Source organism: Etheostoma spectabile, chromosome 20 (genome assembly GCF_008692095.1).
Source record: "Etheostoma spectabile isolate EspeVRDwgs_2016 chromosome 20, UIUC_Espe_1.0, whole genome shotgun sequence".
NCBI classification, from domain to species: Eukaryota; Metazoa; Chordata; class Actinopteri; order Perciformes; family Percidae; genus Etheostoma; species Etheostoma spectabile.
Window position 1 is genome coordinate 14,815,874 of NC_045752.1, and position 23,028 is coordinate 14,838,901.

A 23,028-nucleotide genomic window follows, 5' to 3' on the forward strand; every position below is an offset into this window, starting at 1 on the left:
AAAAAATGACTAACAAAGGCTTATTGAGTACAATCAGACAATACAATCAAACTCAAGCAAACAAAGAATGTCAACTTATATTTTGAGTTCAGCAGCCGACAGGCCACTGAGGTAGCACTAAGCGCAAGATAAGCAGTTGAGTGGCTGGGCTAAAGCTACATCCACGGTCAACCCTCCACTTTCAAAGCAGCTGTATAAACGCACAGGGAGCTGTGACATGTCAAAGATAAGAGGCGGTTGTGCTTTATGAGCAATTTATTGGAAACACAGCAAATATGCATTTTCAGACTAAAACCATTACAGAAAGCAACTGATGAAAGACTGTGTGTTCACTTTATTAAAATTGGAGTTGATAAAAGTGGTACTTTAAAGCTATAGTGCGTAGTTTCTGTTGCCCCCATGACAAATTCTAAGTAACGAACAAAACTGTCAGCGCGTCCACATCATACAAGCCTTCCGTGATCATGTAGCAAACCATTTGCCAACGGCTTGAATGTAACAGACGTTCATTAATATCAAAAAGTTACACATCAAAGCTTTAACAATGCTTTGAAGCTAAAATGTCACATTTCAGTGAAATGTCCTCATTGGTCAAAGAGATTGGAAACTCAAGAATGTAACCTTTATTAGATCCAAAAGATGGTCACAACAGCACAAACCTCACAATTTAATCTAAGCCAATAAAGTAGCCCAAATGCTGATTTATGTTTGATTTAAGTCAAAACCATATCAGAGGGGTTGATTCAATACAATGGTTATTTGAAGGCTTATTAAACTGCATTATATTGTAAGATGTTTGTGTTTGACATGACATAAGAATGGGAACAGAGGGATAGGGTTGGCATCTTCATTTATGTTCAACTGTAAGTTTAAAATAAAATGAATCCTTGTCAAAGACCTGTAGCCCCCCCAACACAGGTCTTTGACAAGATGTGGCAAGCTGTGCCCCCCCCTCCCCCCGTGACAGTAAACCAGCATCAGATTTAGGTCTGTTAAAATGCACTTACTAGATTTAGGTATGGCGTCATAGTTCTTCATAGATTCATAGAATTCCTGCTAGAAACAGTGGCAGTTGATATGTTTAGCCATTTGTGTCCTGTTGTCAAATTTATGGCGGTTATACACCATATGGTTGCACGGGTGTTGCTTTTCAAAGTGACAAGTAGACAGATAATCTCCAATCAGAATCAGAGTCCATTATGTAATGGGAGAAAACATTAAAGAAATGGAAGAACTGTTAATCCGTTTGGATTGTGTTTTTTTTTTTTTACATGTCAAAAATTAAATAACATCTTCCATTGGCCATTATTTTCATACATCGTCTACCTCTACAGTATTTTACAAATAGCAGTTCATATAAAAATAGCAAGAACAAGATATACATTTCAATTGGCTATGTGCATAAAATACTGCTGATTTGCCAGAGGTGCACATGACGATGAGGACGAGTCAACTGTTCATGTAATTTCCAGGGAAGGAAAGGGAAGGGAAGTGAGGGTCCATGGAGGCCACTTTGGCAGCAATAAAAGAATGTATGCAGTGAAGGACGGCTGTTAAATTGGCAAACTCTAGTTCCTGGAGAAAAAAAAAAAGACAGAAAGACATCAATTAGTGCATGAGGTTGATACTTTAAATGACATCTTCAAACTTAAGATCGCTTAAAAACGTATTTACCACACTAGTTACCAGACACATGGAAGCAAAAGTCTCTAGCAATAGTTTCAGTAAATTTGCTTGTTAGCTCATTGGTATCAGTGAGCAAAAATTGGTATGAAATATAATAAAAATTCGACATGTCATTATGTACCTTTGATGTCGATTTCATTACCTTCATCTCTATTTGGTTGCTTTCAGCATTCTTGAAAAGGAGTTTTACCCTGGTTTTCCCATCATCAGAGGAGCCTTTAAGTTGAGAGAACTTATATCGCCACAGTGTGGTCTACAAAGAAGGGAGGGGATTATAAAGCGCAGCAGAACAGGGATTTCAATAATGAGTAGCGCATTTAAATACCATGTCTAACAAAAAGAAAATCAGTGCTGTAACATTGTTGCAGAGATTCAATGATGACCCTTTTAAAATGTAGTGTCCTCACACAGTAGTACAGTACATACAGTAGTACATTTTATGCAGAAAACATATTTGATATCTGTGACCTTCTAACAGTGTTTTGTGCAGATGCTCTCTCTGTTGCCGTCATGTTAAATAAACAGAACCGTACCCAAGGACAGTCTGAGTAAACAGGACGATTGGAGTATTAAAATTGGGATGAGACCATCCTGTTATTGATTAACTAAGGAGCGGAGGAAGGAAGCAGGAGGGGAATGACACTATGTAGCATGTACCTGTAACCAGTTTTGAGTTATTTCTTTTGCAGATAAACACTCAGGACTTTGTGTGTATTCAATATTTTGTGTGTGCAATAAAGTACTTTTAATTGAAGGCCGCCTTCTACCGGATTATTTAGCCCACCACAGTAGCAAGGCTGCGAAAAAGAATCTCAAAATGTACCTTTTCTAATAATCGCTTACCATTCTTTGAGATACAGTAATTCTCCACTTTATTCTGGAAAGTTCATTGTGCAAGATTAGTGGCATTTGAGATACTTTCTTTATATTTCAGAGTAATTTAAAATATGTTTTCAAATATAATGGAAGTGAACTTGATACTTGAAAAGGACACGTACAATAGAAATATATCAAAAAGTCAAACTGCAGTCTCAGGAACTATTAAGGGAAGAACAGAACCAGGATGTCAGCAACAATTGATCTCATTAATACTTCACCTTTGAAGTGCCTTCTGAGCAGGTGAAGCCTAATCCAAAATCTATGGTGAAACACAGCACATTCCCCTGGCTGCTGCACATGTAGCTTTTGGACTGTTGAGAGAGAGAGAGAATTGATTTCCATTAACATACTGATTTCAAATTTCTGTAATGACATGCTGTGCAAATAGTCCTCTCTGCATGAGCATCCAAGCCAATAACCATACAATAAGACCATAGAAGCACATATTATACATATTACTTGTAAGTATGGCTGTACTGTGTGGAAAGCAATTGTACTTTCATTTTGTTCCTTATTTGTGGAAGTGAATGCAGCCCACTGTTACCAGGGGATGAATATATTATTCACTTGGTGTGCATGATACATTTCAGTCTTAGCCCTCATTTACGGTCTTCTTAGATAACACAAAATAGTTTCCCCCTGCAACACTGACTTGCTATAGTAGAAAGAAACACAGGTCTAACTATCGTTTACAATGGCTATATTTTGTTTAGGTGTGTGTGCTTAAGCCAAGCCAGCGACGCAGTGTTCATAATTGCACTGGCACACATGAGTGGAATGTTATTAGTTAACTCAAAATGTCTTAAGACTATACAGAAGTTATAATTAATTAGGCTGAAGAATGAATTGCAAAATGATCATTCATTTAATTGAGGTGGTCACAGCTGAATGTGAAACAGCTAAATAAAACCAATTTTGACAACTTTCCACAGTTGACTGCTGTCTTGGCAGAACTGGAGAGCCCAAAATGGGGAAAAATATCAATAGCTTACTAGCTGTGTTGCTACTGTTTTAAAAAAATTACACACACACACACAAATTTTAAATGATGCTGCTTGAGACTGCAGGGGTTGCGCAATAGCTTTATGGTGTTCTTATCACTGCTTGTGTAATATGGGCAATATGTGTAATTTGTGGTTGTGATTTGCAACAATATTGATTATAAGTTGCTCGGTTTTTTATTTTTTATTTTTTTTTATTTATTACTAACACTATAGAGGCAGCAACTGTAGAGTATGCGTGCAAGACAAATTTCCATTCGGGGACAATAAAGTACACGGCTTTGTAAGTTAGTTACCCTGCTACAGCAGCGTACAAGATATATAACATGTGCAGTGTGTTGGTTAAAATAGACCCTCTAAATAAAAAACTAAAACCTGTTATAGATAGAAAACCGAGCAGCATGTTATAAGAATAGTGCAAAAACAGCCGCATGCAATCGCCACAGGAAAAAGTGCAGAGGATGGACCTAAAGTCAGAGTTTCATATGCCTCGCAGCCTCTGGGAAGAAGCTGCCTTGTTGTTCTGGCTTTGAGACTGTGCAGCCTTCTCTTTAAAAAAAAAAAAAAAAGATGAAAAGTTTACAGACAAGTTGTGGGTAATAATTCTCCTGAACAAACTGGTGATTAGCAAGCTTGTTAGCCAAACCTTAATGCAGACCTTCTGGAGAATGAGAAACACAAAACTTAACCACCTGTCCCCTGAGACCTTGATCCTTGACATCCATCACTGATCAAACAGGCTAGCACACAAACTTCCAATAACTGGCTGTCTATCATTGTTTGATGCTATTGGGTCAAGACAAATTCTTATCTCTTATTTGAAATATGTGATTCCCACAGCAGATGTGGAATTGAAATAACGAAAACACAAACTGTCCAACAATAACGTCAACACTGGATCTTGTATATTGTGTGCAGTTGTTCTTGACACTGAGTGTAAATACCATGAGAGCTACAGCAAACATTTAAATTCCTGGCATGCTTACACATGCTTGGCCAAAAAGTTACAGTATGTATGATCGCTTATCCTCCCATCCCTTTTTTGAACTATGTTAATGAAACATAGCAAACTAGTTTGGCCTCCATAAAATAAGCAAGTTCAAGGTAAAATGCCTATGTTGTATTATATTCTAACTGTGTGAGTAAATAAAAAAGAGCTGTAATATGTGAACCAGTTTTGCAGAAAGCAACTTCTGTAATCAAGTTAACATTCATTGTCTCATCCAGCTCTCAGTGTGGGAACAATTTGCTGAAGCTTTGTGTCATCAATCCCCATACAGACTGAGTGTGCCTGTCCTTTTAATTGTATTTTCTGCTCATACAATTCTTTTTTTAATACTTACAATATTATTTTGCCCATATATACATATAACGATTTCACATGAGAGTTGGGAAAAGCAGCATCCTAATTATGACAAGACACATGACAGAAGAAACCCATTATAACGATGCCATACAGTAAATTGTTACCATTCATTTTGCTGCTACGACAAACAATAATATGTCTTACAATTATTTTCACGTCTTTTGAAAGCGCTGATGTGTAAGCTTTCTACTCTCTGTGGAGCAATATCCCTCTAAAGGCTTTTCTTGCCACATGACTTCATTTTTGTGTCAACCACTCAGTTGGAATACTAAGAAGTGTATGCCAATTTTCTGTTCCTGTTATACAGGCCTTTCATTTCCACCTCTGTTTTTTCTTTCACTTGAGAACACAGCGGGGACATGGTGATTTCAATTATAGAGTGCAGTGTGCAGTGAAAATGGCATGGGAATGTACAGTCCTTTCACTGAAAGTGTTTTCTGCTCACAGCCCTCAACCCTACTCTCTCTAGTGGTGTCGGTAATTCAACTGTGACGGGGATAAGAAACAGTGTCAGGCAAGCCGCTAAGTTCTTCCTGTCACCACATGTAAGACTGTGTTGTGCCATGGTGAGCTGTGACTACACTTCTCTAATTGGTAGGGATTTTTACTGGGGGAATTAGCAACATGAAATCAAATATTTTTTAAGAAAATCTCCTAAGTCGGACAGAAGGTAGGTATCTGGGACGTGAGACCCACAGCTGCATCTTTGTAAAAAAAAAAAAGGAAGCTGATAAATACATATTGATATCTGTCGCACCTGGAGGCACACCAAACACCTGAGGAATTTGCATGTCATCCTTTCCCAGGGGCTCATGCCTCTGTTTGGATTCCAAAATTTTAGACTGCACTCCGTGCACCTCACCACAGCAATGTGTAAAACTTTAGGCACTGGATGTCAGCCAAAGAAATTCTGCTGCCGTTAAGTTGTTCTTTTCTTATCTCTTTTCTTTGTTTTGGATCCCCATTGATACTAGCATTGTATAAAATGAATTGCGGTGTGAAAGTGAACATTAAAATGCAACTCATCTAAAAAGTCTGAACAACACTGGCAAGAAGTATTTTACTGCTGAAAAGAGGGTCTTTTCATTAAACTGGGTTGTCTATGCAGTGGAATGGTGGAATTTTGGGCTGAATAGGGGATGTGGCATTCCTTTTCACTCAAATGGTAAAAAACCTACACTTACCATAATGCACTGCGCCGTACAGGACCAATAAACCCTCCCTTTGGTGGGTGTCATAATGTGAGCACTTCACAGAATCAACAAGGTGGCCGGCTGGTAACAAACGGTAAGCTAAAATATGTTTCTGAAATTTTTTTTTAGACATTTAGACGAGAAACAGGCAATGCAGAATCCTAATCTTGGTTTATATTTAATCAGTGCTGCCTATTTTTATAGTTTAATCTGAGTTTGGTCTGAGTTTAAGGCAAGATGGAGGGAAGTTTAGCATTGTTGCGTTACACATACTACCCACAATGTTCTGATACAAAGCTGTTTGAAAAATCTGCAAAGTATCCCTTTAGGACTCTTAGATGAAGACACGCCAAGATAATAACGTCTACCGTTTTAAAAAGTGCCACCTGTTTTTCCCATTTTTCTATTTGTTGCTTGTGTGAGTTGGTATTATATGCTATATCTTAAACCTGTAATAAGAAAGCTTTTTGCCACTTGAGGGCAGTGGGCACATGCTGTGAAGACAACACTCGCCTGGTTTATTTATACATGCAGTTCATACAGAGTTACATTCATTGGGTTTGGGCAGTTTATCACGTAAAGCTTTGGGCTCAGACTGGATTAACTTAAACTGTAACAGACAATTCTCTGTCTTTCTCTCACGGACTGTCATTCATATGTGTCCCATCCAGAACTATATTTTAACCCTAACCTTCCCAAATCTACCTGAGTACTAAGTACACTCAGGTGTGCAACAAGCAGACAGAGGAGGGTGGATCGCAAGGGGGTTTTGCGGTTTTGGTCTCCATTGACTCCTAAGGGAAATCTCTGGCTGTTAAGCAACTAAATGCTTCACCCTATTTACCAGGTAGTCAAGCTTTTTGTCTGTCTGCTGTTTGTGTGCTGGGCAGGTAGCGTACGGTGAGTTTGTCAGAGCTTTCATGATGAAAAACAGCTGCCTGCACTAGCCAAAAACAACATTATGAGCACGGTGGGACTGAACCAAAACAGAGTTGTGTAGTTTTTTAAACCAGGACAGTGATCTGAAGGGTAGGGTGACAATTCTGTGGTAGTTTGTCACTCCAAGCAAACCCTTTCACAGTAGACAGTAAATTGAGCCATTGTTATTATAAAATTATTAACAAACACTAAACCTACATTTTTTCTGTTGAAAACTGTAAAAAGTACAAGTTAATCGAGCTCAGTGTCCGTGTCAGTCTCCAACGGGAATGTTGTGCTGGTTATTTCAAAGACAAAATAAGAGGGATCTTAGCCAGAGACCCCAAAAGTGAAATATGAAACAACGTGACTGCTTGCTGTGAGCTAAAAGACCCCATCAATGCCATGTTGGGCTCCATCATCGCCACAAAAAAAAGAACAAAATGAAAATAAGTAGGGCAGATGAGAAAGAAAACGCAGGCTGGACAGTTTTGTTACACCCCCTACTTCTACCCCATCAGCAATGTTTATGTAATGCTCACATCCAGTCAATGTGAAGGTTATCCTAAGTTGGACTGTGCTGAGTGTTCCTCAGAAGCCACAGGAGGCTAGTCTAATTGGCTGGAGAACATAGAATCACAAGAAAATTGAAATGCTTCATCACTTTCATTGGTTTCCCAAAGGATGGTGTCCCACATTTGCATCATTAAAGACTGAAAAAATGCTACATTATCATATTTCATACTTTTACTGGTAAGGGGGGAAACTGCCCATGCAGATCTGTCTTAGAAGTGTAGTCACCTACCGAGAACAATGTTATTAAACACCACTTCTGTTATCGATGTAGGCCAATCGTGGATGTTGACTGTATTCAGGATGCACAAATCCTTAAGACACATTCCAATACGCCCAGAAGTCAGATTTTGCCACGTTAAGACAATCCAGAAGACAAATATTTGCAAATCAGATGTGTCATTCTACTTGTTTAGACTGAATTTCAAACCTCCTTGTCCTTAATGCCACTTGCAACTTGACAATTGACACTGATGTCACACTCAATGTTGGTTCTGCCCCAATAGCTGGCTAAGAGCTAATGTGTGACTGCAGCATCAGACACTTTTGCATAATATCATTCCCCCTTTGAAGCTAATGTGTTGTGCAGCAGAGGAGTTCTGCATCAGGACTCGATACTGTTACAGCAAAAGAGAAAAAGGGTAACATGTCCATCCATCTATCTTGCAGCTTGTTTTTGCCTCTGTGCTGGAAGAACACACCTGCTTTCGCTTTTGACAGCAAGCGATATAAATAAAATAAATAGAATCAATAGATTAACATTCCCTAAACACCATCCAACCAGTTCACTTGGACTTTCTAACTTACTTCTTCCTTTGGCTCAGAAGGTGATCCTTCAAGACTTTTAGGGCTCCTGCACACTGCCTACGTGGCGTGTCCATTTTTGTTTTGGCCCCCATGTTAATAGGTTATAGTTTACACACCGCCTGCATGACACGCATGTCTTAGGCGCAACCAACGTCAATTTTTCACGCAACACCCAAGCTTGTTGGAAGCGTTTTCAGGCAAAATAGAATATGAAAAGATGTTTCTATGTCATTTTGACAAATACATTTCATAAATTGCATTCTCTGTTGAACTCATTTTTAAGTTGTAGTTTAATTGGATTCTGATAAAATAACATGGACTTTATGGAGTTGAAAAGAGATTATATATATATATATATATATATATATATATATATATATATATTACTATAATATACTCTACATACATACATACATCATACAACATCCACACACACAAAAATTGACATAATAAAATTAAAAAACTGCTATTCATTTTATCACTGGGAAACATCCATGCGTACGGACAAGGCTACAGTGCCACATTAGACATGTTTCTGGTGCGAAAAGATGCCACGCAGCCGCCACGTAACTGACACGCCATGCAGGCAGTGTGCAGGAGCCCTTAGCGTGGTGAGTGCTTTGCTCCTGTGCTTCTTTGTTATTCTACTGTAATGGATCCAGATATCATGTAGCACAGAAGGTAAACAGAGGAGACAAACTCTGGACAATGAAATGAAAATTAAAGTTTAAGATATCAGCTTTCATAAAGGCCACTACATGGGCTACCATACATCTTGTTCTTAGCACACCACACACACACACACACACACACACACACACACACACACACTTTGTTGGAGGCCTTTTGTGGTACTGTTGTTGTGAAGTGCAACTATGAGAGTTCATTTCTTCAAACATTGTAGAATTTTGTAAATAATTACATTGTGAAAAAGCTTACTCATAAAAGTTCATTTTTTTCCCCCATTTAGTGCTGAGGGAAATTACAGCATACAGTGCTTAGATAGTGCGGTGCCCACACAGCATTGAGCATGTTGAGCGTGTTTGTAACTGCTAAGTCAACACATCAATTAAATATTTTGTTTAGTAATTCCCCTTGTTACAATGACAGTGTGTTACCACAACATGTTGGTGGTCACAGGGAGTGTTTCAAGTCAACACTAATTCCACTTCATTTCAAATCACGCACATGCAGGAGTCTAGAGAACACAGGCAAACTTGTCAATTAAATATTGATTGAGTTTGAAGTCGTGCAACAGAAAACACAGATTTGACAGATGGTGGAGCTAGCTGTCTCGATTTAGCCTGCAGAGATCTGAGGAGTAGTTAGCCATAGTCCTTATAAATCGAGCAGAGTCTAGAATGCCAACACAGAGAGGACATCCTGAAAAAGGGACATCCGGTGGAATTTCCGTCAATTCCTGAACAATCCTGGAAGTGTAACGTCGTCGATATAGACTAACAGTACTTTAATGGCCATTACGCTGGGTCTTCAAGAGTAGGTTCTTAGATTGAATAGACATTTGTCAACAGAACTACACTCAGAAACACAAGGGCTAAAAAAAAAACACAAAACAGGATTAAAAAGCTTGCCACACCTAAGCAGCACAGGAGAGGCAAATAATAAGAGATCCATCATTTTATCTGCCTGAGGTTAGTTTCACTTGTACACTAATAAAAATGTCATGTTGGTGTATATAAAAACATACAGGTCCCCTCTACATTTAAAGATGTTTTTTAAGATGGAGGATTAGCATGTGCAGAAATAACTGGAGGATGTAATTGAGTCCGGTAGAATTATGACTCTAAACTCTCAGTGACCACATGAGCCCTCCAAACATAAAAAGGGATTATAAATGGCCCAGAAGACTTTGAGATTGACGTTTTTCGCTAAAGAGCCAGTGTCCCGTGCCAGAGTCAACCATGCTGCTAGGATAATACTCACATATACTATTCCAAAGGACAACTGGTGAAGCCATTTAATTATATCTGGTTCCCATGTTGACCCAGAAAGGATTTTGGTCTACTAGTGATTGGAATATCTTCTGACAGGTGCTCTGCTGCAATATTTATAAATCCCTTTTTAAAGGGTCCAGAGCAACAAGGGCCTCAGGCTTCATAGCATTTTTAGCCTTTATCTATGGTTGGCCGCATTTGAAGAGTGAAAGGGTGGGAATGGGGTTAAAATCTAAAAAGCATTGCTGGCCATTTAATGAAGAGTCTGACCTGACATGTGGCGTACTTTCTTAATTCCTGAATACAATGTGTGATCATGGCAATGTGGTAGCTTAAAACGCTATTTACCATAAAAATAATTCTAATTGTGTTTTTATCAAGGAACCCTACGCCTGTGGTTATAATTGAGTTACTTACAGTAGATGACTCATTTAAAAAAAAAAAAGATAAGAAGTGTAAATAAAGGTCTACCAATGTAGCTCTTACCAGCTTTGTCACCCTTCCTTCCTCCCTTGTTTTTATTACATACATTTCTTTTATTTCTATACATGTTTGTATTATTAATAGTATCCATTTTTCTTGTTGTCTTAGTTTAGTTTGTATGTTCTGCTATGTATATTTAAATAATGCAATTGTAAGTTATGCTGTCTGGTGTCTTATCTGTCTTGTACTCTTTATTGGTGAAATAAAAAGTTGATTACAAACCTTTGTATACATTTGTAGAGATTAAAAGATACCTACAATTTGTTTATAACGATCTCAAACTTAATGAGTGAACGTAATGAGTTAATTCAAGAGGTTCCAGCTCCATTATTTACAATAAATACAGAAAACATCTAGGCAACTGTAAAGACTAATCAAGATGTTTAGCTTAGTTAATTATATAGTCAGAGGGTAATCTGCTTAACAAATCACAAAATACAGATATCACAGAAGCTTTAAGGATATTTACACACATACAAATAAACTGGCATAATTATGTCGGAAAAGAACAGGAAACTCCATGTACTGTATTTGTTTGTGTATAATTTGACTGCTGTGACATAGGGAAACAAACCGTGTAATAACCGTGTATGTGTACTCGTAAATTAGGCTTTGAAAACAAAAACAAATCACACACAAATGTTTCTATTGGTATTTCCCAGTTGTATTCTATTGAAAGTAGCAAGAGTAGTGTATTTGAGCGAACTGACTCGCAGCAGTAAAAATAAATAATAGCACATTAGACAGGTATCAAACATAAATAATAAGAAGTCATAAATTGTATGCAGTCTAACTTAACTGCAGTGCAAGGTGGTGTGTTTGGCCCTGCATGTAAGTGCTGGACTGTAATTGGAAGCATCGTGAAGTAAATAATGAAAAATTAAACATAAAGAACATAAAGACAGAGAAACCTGGAAAAGGAAGGCCTGAACTCATACATTTCTAAAGAGTGTTCGTGTTGGAGCCTATTGATGGACACGAGACAGCTGTTGCTGAGAATCGCTTAACAATGCACTCAACAGTTGATAGCCTTTACACTTTTAAACATATTTGTTAAGAGGCAATTTAATGGCTCATTGATGTGAGGACTAATTTTTTAGGTGACTTAAGCTAAACACATTTAAAGTAACAATAACATTTATGGAAAACCCGAGTGCTGCCTAGCTGTCAATTTTAAATTCAATTAATTTCTTAATAAGAAAAATTAAAGCACATAACCTATGATGTGTCTACAGAAAAGACTTTTTGTCACATTAAATCACTTCTCACTGATGAAGCATTAAATTGGTAGGCAAGGACAGTACTGATTAGAAATGTTATTAGGAATAGGTAATACTGTTCCGAAAAATATTTTACACTTCCAGTTGTTATCTACAGTGTATGCAACACTATCATTCAGAAAGAAAGAACTGAAATGTTTACGTTATGGTTGGTTTGTTAGCTATATTTTTTTTCTTCACAATCTAATCTGCTTTTTCGTATATATGTAATCAATCAATCAACTTGTGTTGAAATTAGGAGTTACAGTAGATAATTGTATTTTTTAGTCAATTTGTGATATAATAGGGTACTGGCCAGCATAAGGCTAAAGGACAACACACATCAGCGGCATCACAGAGCTCAAAGTTAGCCGAAGGTCATTAAATAGAAGTAGTCAAGTTACAGCACAGGGGTGAGCCAGGAACAGTTTTTACAAATAATTGTCATGGTTAATATTTATTTTCAGTACAGTGTGTCAATATCTGTAATGTGATGACCCCAGCCTCCCTGCCATTAGCTGTCCCTGTTTTCTGTGTTCTGGGGTCTCTTCCTTATTTAGTGCTGGTGTTTAGGTTATGTTTCTTATGGTAATTATTAATTGGTCTGTTTATAATAAATACATTTGTTTGGCAGGCTACCCTTGTGTTCTCCCCGTTTTTGTTGCAGCCTAGGAGCTGGGCAGGGACATTAATGAAAGAAAAACAGCAGGTGTGATAAAACACTAGAAGAATAAAACACAAAAGGCGCCTGGCCCGATGGCATCCCTGGCTGAGCTCTCACGGTGTGTGCAGATCAACTGCTTGATGTTTTCACAGACATTTTCAACCTCTCACTTCTCCAGTTGGTAGTCTGCACATGTTTCAAGAAGACTACCATTGTACCTGTCCCCAAAAAGACAAAAGCCCTACGCCTGAATGACTACCGCCCAGAAGCACCCAACTGCTTTGAGCAGTTAGTCAAAACCTTTATTCACTACAGTTTGCATACAGGCCTAATAAATCAAGTGACGACATCTCCCTCGCCGTCTACACTGCCCTCTTCCAACAGAACAGATGAACACACATGCGATAATGTTGTTCATAGACTATAGTTCAGCATTCGACACCATTGTGCCCTCCAAGCTCGTCACCGAGCTCATCATCACTACAATCTGTGATTGGATCCTGACGGGAGGGCCCCATGCAGTGGGGATTGGTTCCGCCTCATCCTGCACCCTGACACTCAAACACCGGGGCTGTATCCTCAGAGCTCTTCTGTACTCCCTTTTCACGCATGACTACATGGCCACACACGGCTCCAAAACCATCATAAAGTTTGCTGACAACACATCCGTCATCGTCCTGATCACCTACAGCGACGAGACGGCCTACAGAGAGGAGGTCAGAGCCCTGACATCTTTAGTGCCAAGACGACAACTTCCATCTTAATGTAACCTAAACAAAAGGAGCCAATTTTAGACTTTAAGGAGCAACAGAGACACACCCCCATCTCCATCAACTGGACTACAGTAAAGAGAGTCAGCAGTTTCAGGTTCCTCGGGGTTCCCATCAGCGAGGCTCTGACCTGGACTCACCCCACCATCTCCATCACGTGTGATGTTGGATGTCCCTGAGGCCTAACGTTCTCATTACAAAACGACTATGTTTTTGTTGTGCAAATAAGTAATTAAGAACCTTAAAGCCTGATCAAGAAACCAGCTGTTGGAAGATGAGTACAAAGATCTGGACCCTAGCAAGATAGGGTGAAGTTTACCATAATTCAGTAAGCAAATTTTAAAAACAGATATCTAAAACAGATTGTCTCTTAAGTTTAGCAATAGAAGAATCTGCCACATTATAAATGGAAATACTCACTCGTATTCGCTGCACCTCCAAGAAGACCGCTCGTTGGAAGGACTTCTCCCAGATAGCCAGGTCCGTGGCCAGTTCTACCCTGAAGGTGTGGCTCTGGCCGTGGCCGACCAGAATACTGAAGCACAAAGACTCATTGTCTTGCTGTTCAGGAGAATGTTCAAGCCCCAAGTAGAGCCTCGCCTGGAGCCAGCAGTCCTCCGCCATCCACAGCTGTGACACATTTTAATTATAACATGTTGGGAAATTTCTTTTTGCTTTCGCTTTACTTTTTTTAATGCATAATTAAGGGGGGGGGGTTAGTAAATTCCTTTATTCTCAGGTTAAGCAAAGGAACCTTCACTGTTTACATTCCCTTGTTTGTGGAGCAGGAATATCACATTAGGTCAAGAGAGACTCGCTGAAACACTCTTCTATGTGATTAAAAGCAACCATCTATACAAAGATAAAAATCAAAATGTTTATCATCTCTGATGCACATCACAGCACACTGCCATTAACATACCTTGTGGACCTTGAAAAGAACCTCATAGAGGTTATATGTTGTTTCAGCTTGTCCCCAGTCAGCAGCACTGATCTAAGAAACAAACATCAAGGAATGTGAGATGGAGAGGCAGCATATGAAAACAAGCTGTTTTGCACTTGTTAGAAGCACCTTCAAATACTAAATGCAAATGAAAGCTCTGCAGGTAGATTGGCTGTGTGAATGCCTGGATGAATGCCAGTGTCGGGTAACAAAATGGATGTATCCTGTTGCCATTTGCGCAGGTATATTCAATCAAACATAATAACACATTTTATTTATACAGTGCTTTACATGGTACTCAGACATTTTACAGTAAAATCAGCACATATAGCACATCAAAAACAGGTAGTTAAGTAATAAAAGTATACATCTTTAAAAGTATAGATACAAAGTACTATTGTAGTGACAACTTATTTAAAGATCCCACATCACATAATTTTTACTGTAGAGAGACATGTAAATCCAGGTTTTATATTAGATGGAAGAAAATCAAATCATCAATCATTTAAAATCACATTGGAATTTGTAAAATAATCAAGAATCCAGCAGACATTTTGCAGTAGGAAGAGCACGGGAGGAGTGTTTTTATTTTTTAGAATGCAGAAATTACAGCTAAAAAGTTGGAAGAATTACAATAGAATTACTATATACAGACATAATGGATTTAAACTAAAATATGCAAACAGAATGATTGCTGTTCAACTTTGCCGGGGTAACCAATGTTCAACTTCTATGTGCCGTAATAAATACTCATTGGCGGGTTAGCCCAGGGAACACATTTCACATTTTTAGAAAGACAGGTTAATAGAATGCTCAACGAGAGATATAGCTTTCACAGTACTTAAGTTACCCTTTGCAAACCCAGGGTCACAGACCAGATCCAATAACCATATCTAACTGTGATGAAAATAAATCATTAGTGTGGTGTTTCAAACATCTCTAGGTTAAAACAAATGCTAAAAGTTTGCAGAATGCTACAATGAGCACTTTCCCTTTTACATAGCACGGATACTAACCAAGACCGACAAGAGGCCACTCAGACCATTTTGTTTTTTTCAGGGCTTGTGTCATTTAAACAACATGCACTTATGCTATCCTTTTACATATTCAAGTCCTCTCTACCTCAGGGATATTGGCTAATGCCGTATTTCAACAAAAGCTGGTGGACAGTTCTGGCATTACGCAACCCACCAGCTGCATAATGCTTTTGTTCATGGAACCATGCATCCATTATGTTGAATGCAACCCATTAGAATAATGGATAATGACTTCTCTCACTAACAACTCGTCAACATGATTTGTTAGTCCCGTTTGATTGATCTGTGTCAAGTGAAACAACTGCTCTGCAGTTCCATATTTTACTGCTGCTCTCCCTACCAACTTCACAGTCTCTGCATCTGGAAAAAAAACATTCATTGCCTGTGGCATGTTCAGTTTAAAAGAGAAATCAGAAACATTTCCTGCAGCATGTAGACAACTTTTGTACCATATATTACTCCTTTAAGAACATTCCCTTATGTTAACATGTGTCTTTGAAGAGATGTTAAAAGAGAAAGAGCAATAGACAGTTTACGTACAACTAAGTATTCACATAAGTAAGATTTTTTAACACATGCACATTTAAATCCAACAAGACTTTGGAAACTTTTGTACAGAACATTGATAAAAGAATACACAGGCACCACCCACAATGCTGTTAAAACATCGGTAGTTTTCTCTTTGCTGTGGCGATGCGCCATGCAGAACGAAAGGCAGCCTGCCTCCAAACTGGCCTGTTTGATGTTATCAGTAAACTCAGTTTGAGAGTCTGCCACTGAACCAACAGTTGGAGTTAGAAACAAAAGTTGCATCAAGCATTCACGTTATCCTGCTGAGAAAAAGCACTTCTTTTCCTCCAAAGAGGCCAGTGTCAATGGGATGGATTGGCAGAATTCTCCAAAAAAGGAAAATGGACTGCTGGCTGAGAAACAGCAACACTCTGTTTCACAGAACCCATGAGGGGCCCATCTTTAAGAAAGGTTTGACATTTTGAGAAATGTCTTTCTTGCTGTGAGTGAAATAAGTTTAAAACAACGCTCATATCTGTAAATGTGCTGTATTTATATAGCGCTTTTCCAGTCTTAACAACTGCTCAAAGCGCTTTTACATCTACAGGAAACATTCACCATTCACACACATTCATACACTGTGGCCGGGGCTGCCGTACAAGGTGCCACCTGCTCATCAGATAAACATTCACACACATTCACACTCCGATGCGCAGCACCGGGGGCAACTCGGGGTTCAGTGTCTTGCCCAAGGACACTTCGACAATGACTGCAGGGGCGGGGATCAAACCACCAACCTTCCGGTTGGCAGGCAACCGCTCTACCACTGAGCCACAGCCGCCCGTATCTGTATGGTTGATATGAAGCTACAGCCAGCAGCCAGTTAGCTTAGCACAATACTGGAACTCATATAGTTAGTTTCATCCATAAGAAAACTGAAGTGCAACAAAACCCCTCAACTTATGGTTTTATGGGAGATGATGTCCCTGACAATTTTTTTGGGCCGTGCACAATAGCTTCGTTTTTTTTTGTCCCCGTGAGGTTGCCAGGCAACCAGCAGAGACTGCCGTATGTAACTTTGCCCAGTTTTGCTTAACTAAGCTATCCATCCTAAGCAGGGCCTTTATATTAACAGTGCAGAAATAAGAGTGCTATCATTCTTCTCTCAGCAAGAAAACAAATAAGAATATTTTACAAAATGTCTTACTATTCCCTTAAACTAGCAAGCATTTCACACTCGTCTCTCCAAAACACTGCACAACAACAGAACCAGCATGTGTAAAATATATCAGCATTGGATGAGAGGGAGGCTGGCTGCTGAAAATAGACATTTTGAATGTTGAACATCTCTATGCACAAAAAACCCTGGAGACTTGTAAGCAATTTAATAAAATGGTATTGAGTGATTTTTTTGTTGGTTTCTGAATCGAACCAATCATCTCCCCCTTCTGTTCCTGAGGTACAGTATGTAGTTGAATAATAGCAAGAAAAGCATTTATGCAAAACATTATGATTTTACAGTGAAGTTGACCTTTTGGATTTAAAATGTTATCACTTTATTTTTTCCTATTAGACATTTGTGTGAAATGTTGTAATTTGGGTATGAGTTCTTTGAGTTATGGCCTAAAATAAGTTTTTGGCACTCATCGTGACCTTGACCTTTGACCTCCAAAATCAAATCAATTCATCCTTAAGCCCAAGTGGATGTTTGTGCCAAATTTGTCGCAATCTTGAAAATTAGAAGGACGGATAGACAAACCGAAAATATAATGACTCAGCCCACGGCTTTCGCTGATTCAACAGTAGGCAAGACTTTACCAATCAGGTTGACAATATTAATTCTTAGTCTGGAACACCCCTATAAATTGTACAGTAAAGTTTAGGTTCATTTCACATTTGATATGTTCATTCATATTTAACAATGCAGATTTAATATCAGTAACATGCTAAGTCTTAGGGGTCTTCTGACAAGTTAACCCAAAAAGGACTTATTACTTAAAGTTGCTGTCAGTGGAGATTAGCCTGGCTATCACCAGACCAAGTCAAGCTCAATAGATTTGAGATTGAGCTTTGGTCTGCGGAGTCTGCTCTGTATTTTCTCTGCACAAGAGGCGTGACCATTGGGCGTAGTTCAAATGACTCACCGGGGTGCTGTGCTTTTCCAATACTATATTTTTTTGTACTGTCTATGCGTTTCGGTGGCCACTAATGTTGAATGTAAACAAGAAGCTGCTTGGTTGCTTCTCTATCGTCATCATGTGTCAACAGGATCAACGGAGATAGATTCTACCCAACCCCAAAAAAAGCAAAACGGCATGTTTCTAACAGTTGCGTAACCAGAGACGTAACAAACCCCAGGTAAATATTGGAGATGTATATAAAAGATTGAGAAAGTTAAGAGCCCAAAGGGACGCAGAGTTGGTTATTTTCCTCCTGAACAGGAAAGCATTAGCTTCAGGCTAATTTATCATGGCTACACAAATGTCATTTCAACATTTGTGTACTCACGTTGAATTATATAGCTGTACTTGAGTTGTTTACTTACTTGCAAAAACAATTGGGACACAGCCAGAATAGTGATAGCGACTGGTTCTGGCAAACGCAGCAATGCTAACCTTGCTATCTGCTAACGTTACCGGAGGTAGCCTTTTCAGCGCTAGCTGAAAATGGTGAGTTATTTTAAGCCAAGAGAGGGGGCTGTAAATCCGGAAGAGAGGGCCGTGAGCTAGCAGGGTCTGTACAACTAAACACTGGTTCAGCTAATACTACTTATCAATTAATTTCCAAACTGTTGTAAAGTATCGCTGGGAAAAAAAAAACACAATGTGCTAGGGGCCTTTAATACTTACACCTCTTGCTTAACTAGCAATTCAATGCATCCACTGGGATACATGTTGACAGATCTAATCATCATCCTATTGTAAAAATTAAAACACTGAACCTTGTTTCACTGTCACATAACAGTCAGCCATGATCACAACAAATATAAATTCAGCACCAGTTACTGCATGCCTGTCTTCTCTTATTCAATGATAACCGAAGCATCCAGTATTTTACAGATGCTGCCAACTTGCTTCAACAACACAGACCATACAGCACAGTGGGGGACAATCACACACCAGTGAACAGCAGCATAAAATCATCACACTTGTTACGTTCAAAAACAATTTCAAAAGGCCCTGAACACATTCTTATGCTAAGCTGAATTCCCAGTTTTAATCATTTGCACCTGTTAAAGTCTAATTTTGTCATTAGCTTCCAATTTTGAACAAAACCTTTTCAAATGAGCTTAAAATCCGATCTGAAAGAAAAAAATAAAAGTTAATCAACTTTCAAATAAAACTTAGTTACCGGGGGGCTTCTGAAGATATGAAAATATGGTCCTCTCAGTGCCAGGAACTTGAAGGTTGAGGTTCTACCAGCAGCACTTCCCTCTGGGCTTTCACATGCCCAGCCCATGTGAACAATCTGCAGAGATGGAGGATGACATTGACATGTTTACTATTTTAGAGAACTGTAAAAAAAAAAAAAATACACACAATAGACATCTGTACATGGTCAATCAACAGGCCAGACAGAGCAGAACAGGAAAATGTGAACAATCAAACGAGTTAAAGAATTACAGTGAGACATCTTTTACAGGAAACATCTAACAGATACCGCACTGTAAAGTGGTGTTGCAGTCTCAGCTGAAATGCAACAGTTAACCTTGTATCTACCTCAGATTGACTTGGGATGTTTCTCTGCTTTCCTCTTAGCAGCATATTTGTGCTGTATGTGCTGTGCTGCTTCATCTGCTACACTCCATCTACACTACATCTTGTGATGAATAATGCACATCAATTCCCACATGCTGGTCCTGACTCCTTCCTGACCATCTGACTGACTAAAGGCTAAATTAAGGTTCTGCCGAGGCTCCATGCAGTTTTCGCCGTAGCCTATGTTAGTTTATACTTGTGCGTTGGTGTGTGCGTCAATCTATTAGAATCTCTTAAGAGAATAGCAGGGCCAGCATGTTTGTATGCATGGATTAGCGTACCCCAAACTTCCCTTTACCGAGCCACATTAACCAGCTCCTAATGGGGGATCCCGAGGCGTTTCTAGGCCAGGGCGGAGATATAATCCCTCGTCTTCCCCGAGGCCCCCTCCTAGCTGGCCGTGCCTGAAACACCTCCCAAGGGAGGCACCCAGGAGGCGTCCTTACCAGATGCCTGAACCACCTTAACTGGATCCTTTCGATGCAAAGGAGCAGCGGGAGAACCATGGCCTCAGATTTAGAGATGCGGATCCTCATCCCAGCAGCTTCACCCTCAGCTGAGAACAGATCCAGTGAGTGCTGAAGGCCGACAATGCCATCAGGACCACATCATCCGCAAAAAGCAGCCGCAACATATAGTTACATTATTTTAGCCTGAGGTGTGCATCAGGCTACAGCGTGGGGTTGGTATCTCCACGTACATACCCACAGTGTCAATTTAACGCAGAAGCTTAAATCGGCTTTAGGTGTTCCAAAATTGTTTATAAGCTGTTCATTGCCGATGGATACACTCGGAGCTGCCATGACAGCTGCAACTGTATGCAGAAAATACAAAAATGTACACCTGTATAACATTTCCTGCAAAGAAGGCTGTGCAGGCTGGGAATGGAAAGTTTGAACAAGGCTCTCCACAACATCTCTCCATCTGGAGATATATATGAAACGCTTTCTTTCAGCCATTGAGCCAATAAGTCCATGATACTTTCAAGGAGAGATTTAATTCTGACCTCCCAAAGCCTTTACTGTCTATTTCTCTACTAGCAGTACCAAATAAAAGGTATCCTTAGAACTGCCAGCAGTGATTTTTGTTGGACTGGTATGCCGAGTTAGGCTACTGTCAGCCTACCTGGTCATCTGAAGAGCAGTATTTGTTGACGATTTTTATCTGTAAGAGAAAAAAAAAAAAACGTGACATATGAAGTTTTACAAAAAAATATTAAATATGTAATTATATGTATTAAATGATATCCTCCTGACTTCTTGGGAATATGGTTGAAAGATAGTCGTGAGTGAGTCATGACACATACTGTACATCACCACAACCTAAATATACATTTGTTATAAATCTGCAGATCTAAAGAAGCTTGACAGATGATATAACATTTTTTTAATTTTGTGTAAACTATTCACACATATATGTATATTCTGTCTATCCAGTGACTTTAGGTTTGCTAACCACTTGTGTACAAGCATAGCAACTGACATTCATTTCTAGATGTGAAAGTTTGTGCCATAAAAAAATTATGTATGTAGTGGCTAAACATATATACACAGTAAAATATAGTATACATATAAGTGGATATGAATATATGCTGTTTTTTCATTTAAAAAGGTTCAGTCAGCAGAAAGACTCAAAATGTGTGAGATGCTTTACAATACATTTGAAAAATGTAATGCGAAAACTACCTTGAGGCTCCAAGTAAGTATAAAGTTAGAGTCTTAGAAACATTGTTTACCTTTTGCAATATGTATTTTGGAGGCTATGATGATGAAAAATGTCGCAAACATTTTCAGACTGAATAGACCCCTGCTATGTCAGCATATCACGCTCAGCATGATCTCTGCTCCTGTATCGCCTCACCTCAGTTACAAAGTCACATGAAAAATTGTCCCATGAAACCCTTACATAATTAGGTACTAAAAAGCTGTCCAATTCATTCTGCTTTGGTCCATCTAAAAGAACATCAAACAGCATAAAGTAGTCCCCCACCCTGCCAGATGACAGTCATCCACAGAAAAAGCACATGACAGACCCCAAGGGTTTCACAAAGTCTTTTTGAAGGTTGTAGGTCATTAAAACAAAAGTTCCGCTCTCTCCAAAAGCCAGCATACAATTACATCCTGATTGGCCATTTAGCAATCACACCCTACATCCGTAATTAGGTGATGCAGGCATGAATTAATCACACTTTTTAAAAAAGGCAGCTGTGCAATCGACGAGCACAGGCATATAGTACGTCTTCATCCTTACCAAAAATGAATCACATCATCACTGTGATAATCAAAGTGAAATAGGAGGAAATGAGTTTGAGCGGCACATGCAGAATGACTGCTTTGCAGTCATTAATTAGGCATGAGAGAAACACTTTTTTGTGTCAGCAGAGTGGGAGAGGTGCCACTGTGACTCAATGAGTGCTTGACAGGAATGGTCTATTAAAACCACGTTGCACTGTTGCCTTTGTGGCTGTGAAAAATCACAAGGGAAAATACATGTAATAACTGTGGGCAAACATTTATTGTATGCTTTTATTAAGATGGTGTTATCGACTTTAAAAAGGCCACAAGTGGATAAAAGGATGAAATTCACTATCTGAAATGTTGTAATACCATAATCTAATAATCTGCCCATTGTGATTAAGATAGACAAATCAATAGATAGATTGATAAGATACCTGACTCTCAAAGAACCAATACAAAACGTACCCACTGTTAGGAGTGATTAAACTGAAATTATTCCCTTGGTTAAATTACAGGATGTCAAAAGAGTTCAATTAAGCTCACCCATTTGGAAATCATCACAAATAGGTGAGAAATCACATTTATTTTCAATAAAGACTCACAGGAAGATCCAGGCAAGCCTCCAGTGTTTAGAGATGGACTTACGTTCTCCTGTGTCAAGTCATTGATATTTGTAGATATTGCTTGGAGCCAGTCCGTGCTTTCTGCTCCAGTGCAAAATTGAAGGATATTGGTGCTGGCTCCATCCAAGGTGAATACTTCAAAACAGTTGGACCTGAAGGAGGATAGAGGTCAGAATTAGACAGGAGGGGTGGGGAAGATTGAAAGACATCTTGCACAAAGTCTAGCTCAAGCTGCTCGTTACTTCTGTCAAGTAACTTTAAGCGGTAAGACTTGTACTGTATTACATGCAGTGGAACACCTTTCATGAGCTTGATAGGCTTTTGACACCTAGTTATAAAACGTCTTCCCAAAAGATACTCTGGAGA

General features: G+C 39.0%; 1 protein-coding gene across 1 annotated transcript in view; it reads right to left on the reverse strand.

Moving 5' to 3' along the window:
- Nucleotides 1-224: 224 nt before the first annotated feature.
- sntg2 (syntrophin, gamma 2) overlaps nt 225-23,028 on the reverse strand; it is a 69,420-nt gene continuing 46,616 nt past the window's right edge. The window contains exons 10-17 of the mRNA XM_032500070.1: nt 22,685-22,814; nt 20,928-20,966; nt 19,396-19,512; nt 14,477-14,548; nt 13,975-14,184; nt 2,784-2,876; nt 1,829-1,939; nt 225-1,575 (exon numbers count right to left, since the gene is read on the reverse strand). Coding sequence (XP_032355961.1) covers nt 1,450-1,575; nt 1,829-1,939; nt 2,784-2,876; nt 13,975-14,184; nt 14,477-14,548; nt 19,396-19,512; nt 20,928-20,966; nt 22,685-22,814 — 898 coding nt within the window. The 3' untranslated portion in view covers nt 225-1,449. The remainder of the gene's footprint in view (nt 1,576-1,828; nt 1,940-2,783; nt 2,877-13,974; nt 14,185-14,476; nt 14,549-19,395; nt 19,513-20,927; nt 20,967-22,684; nt 22,815-23,028) is intronic.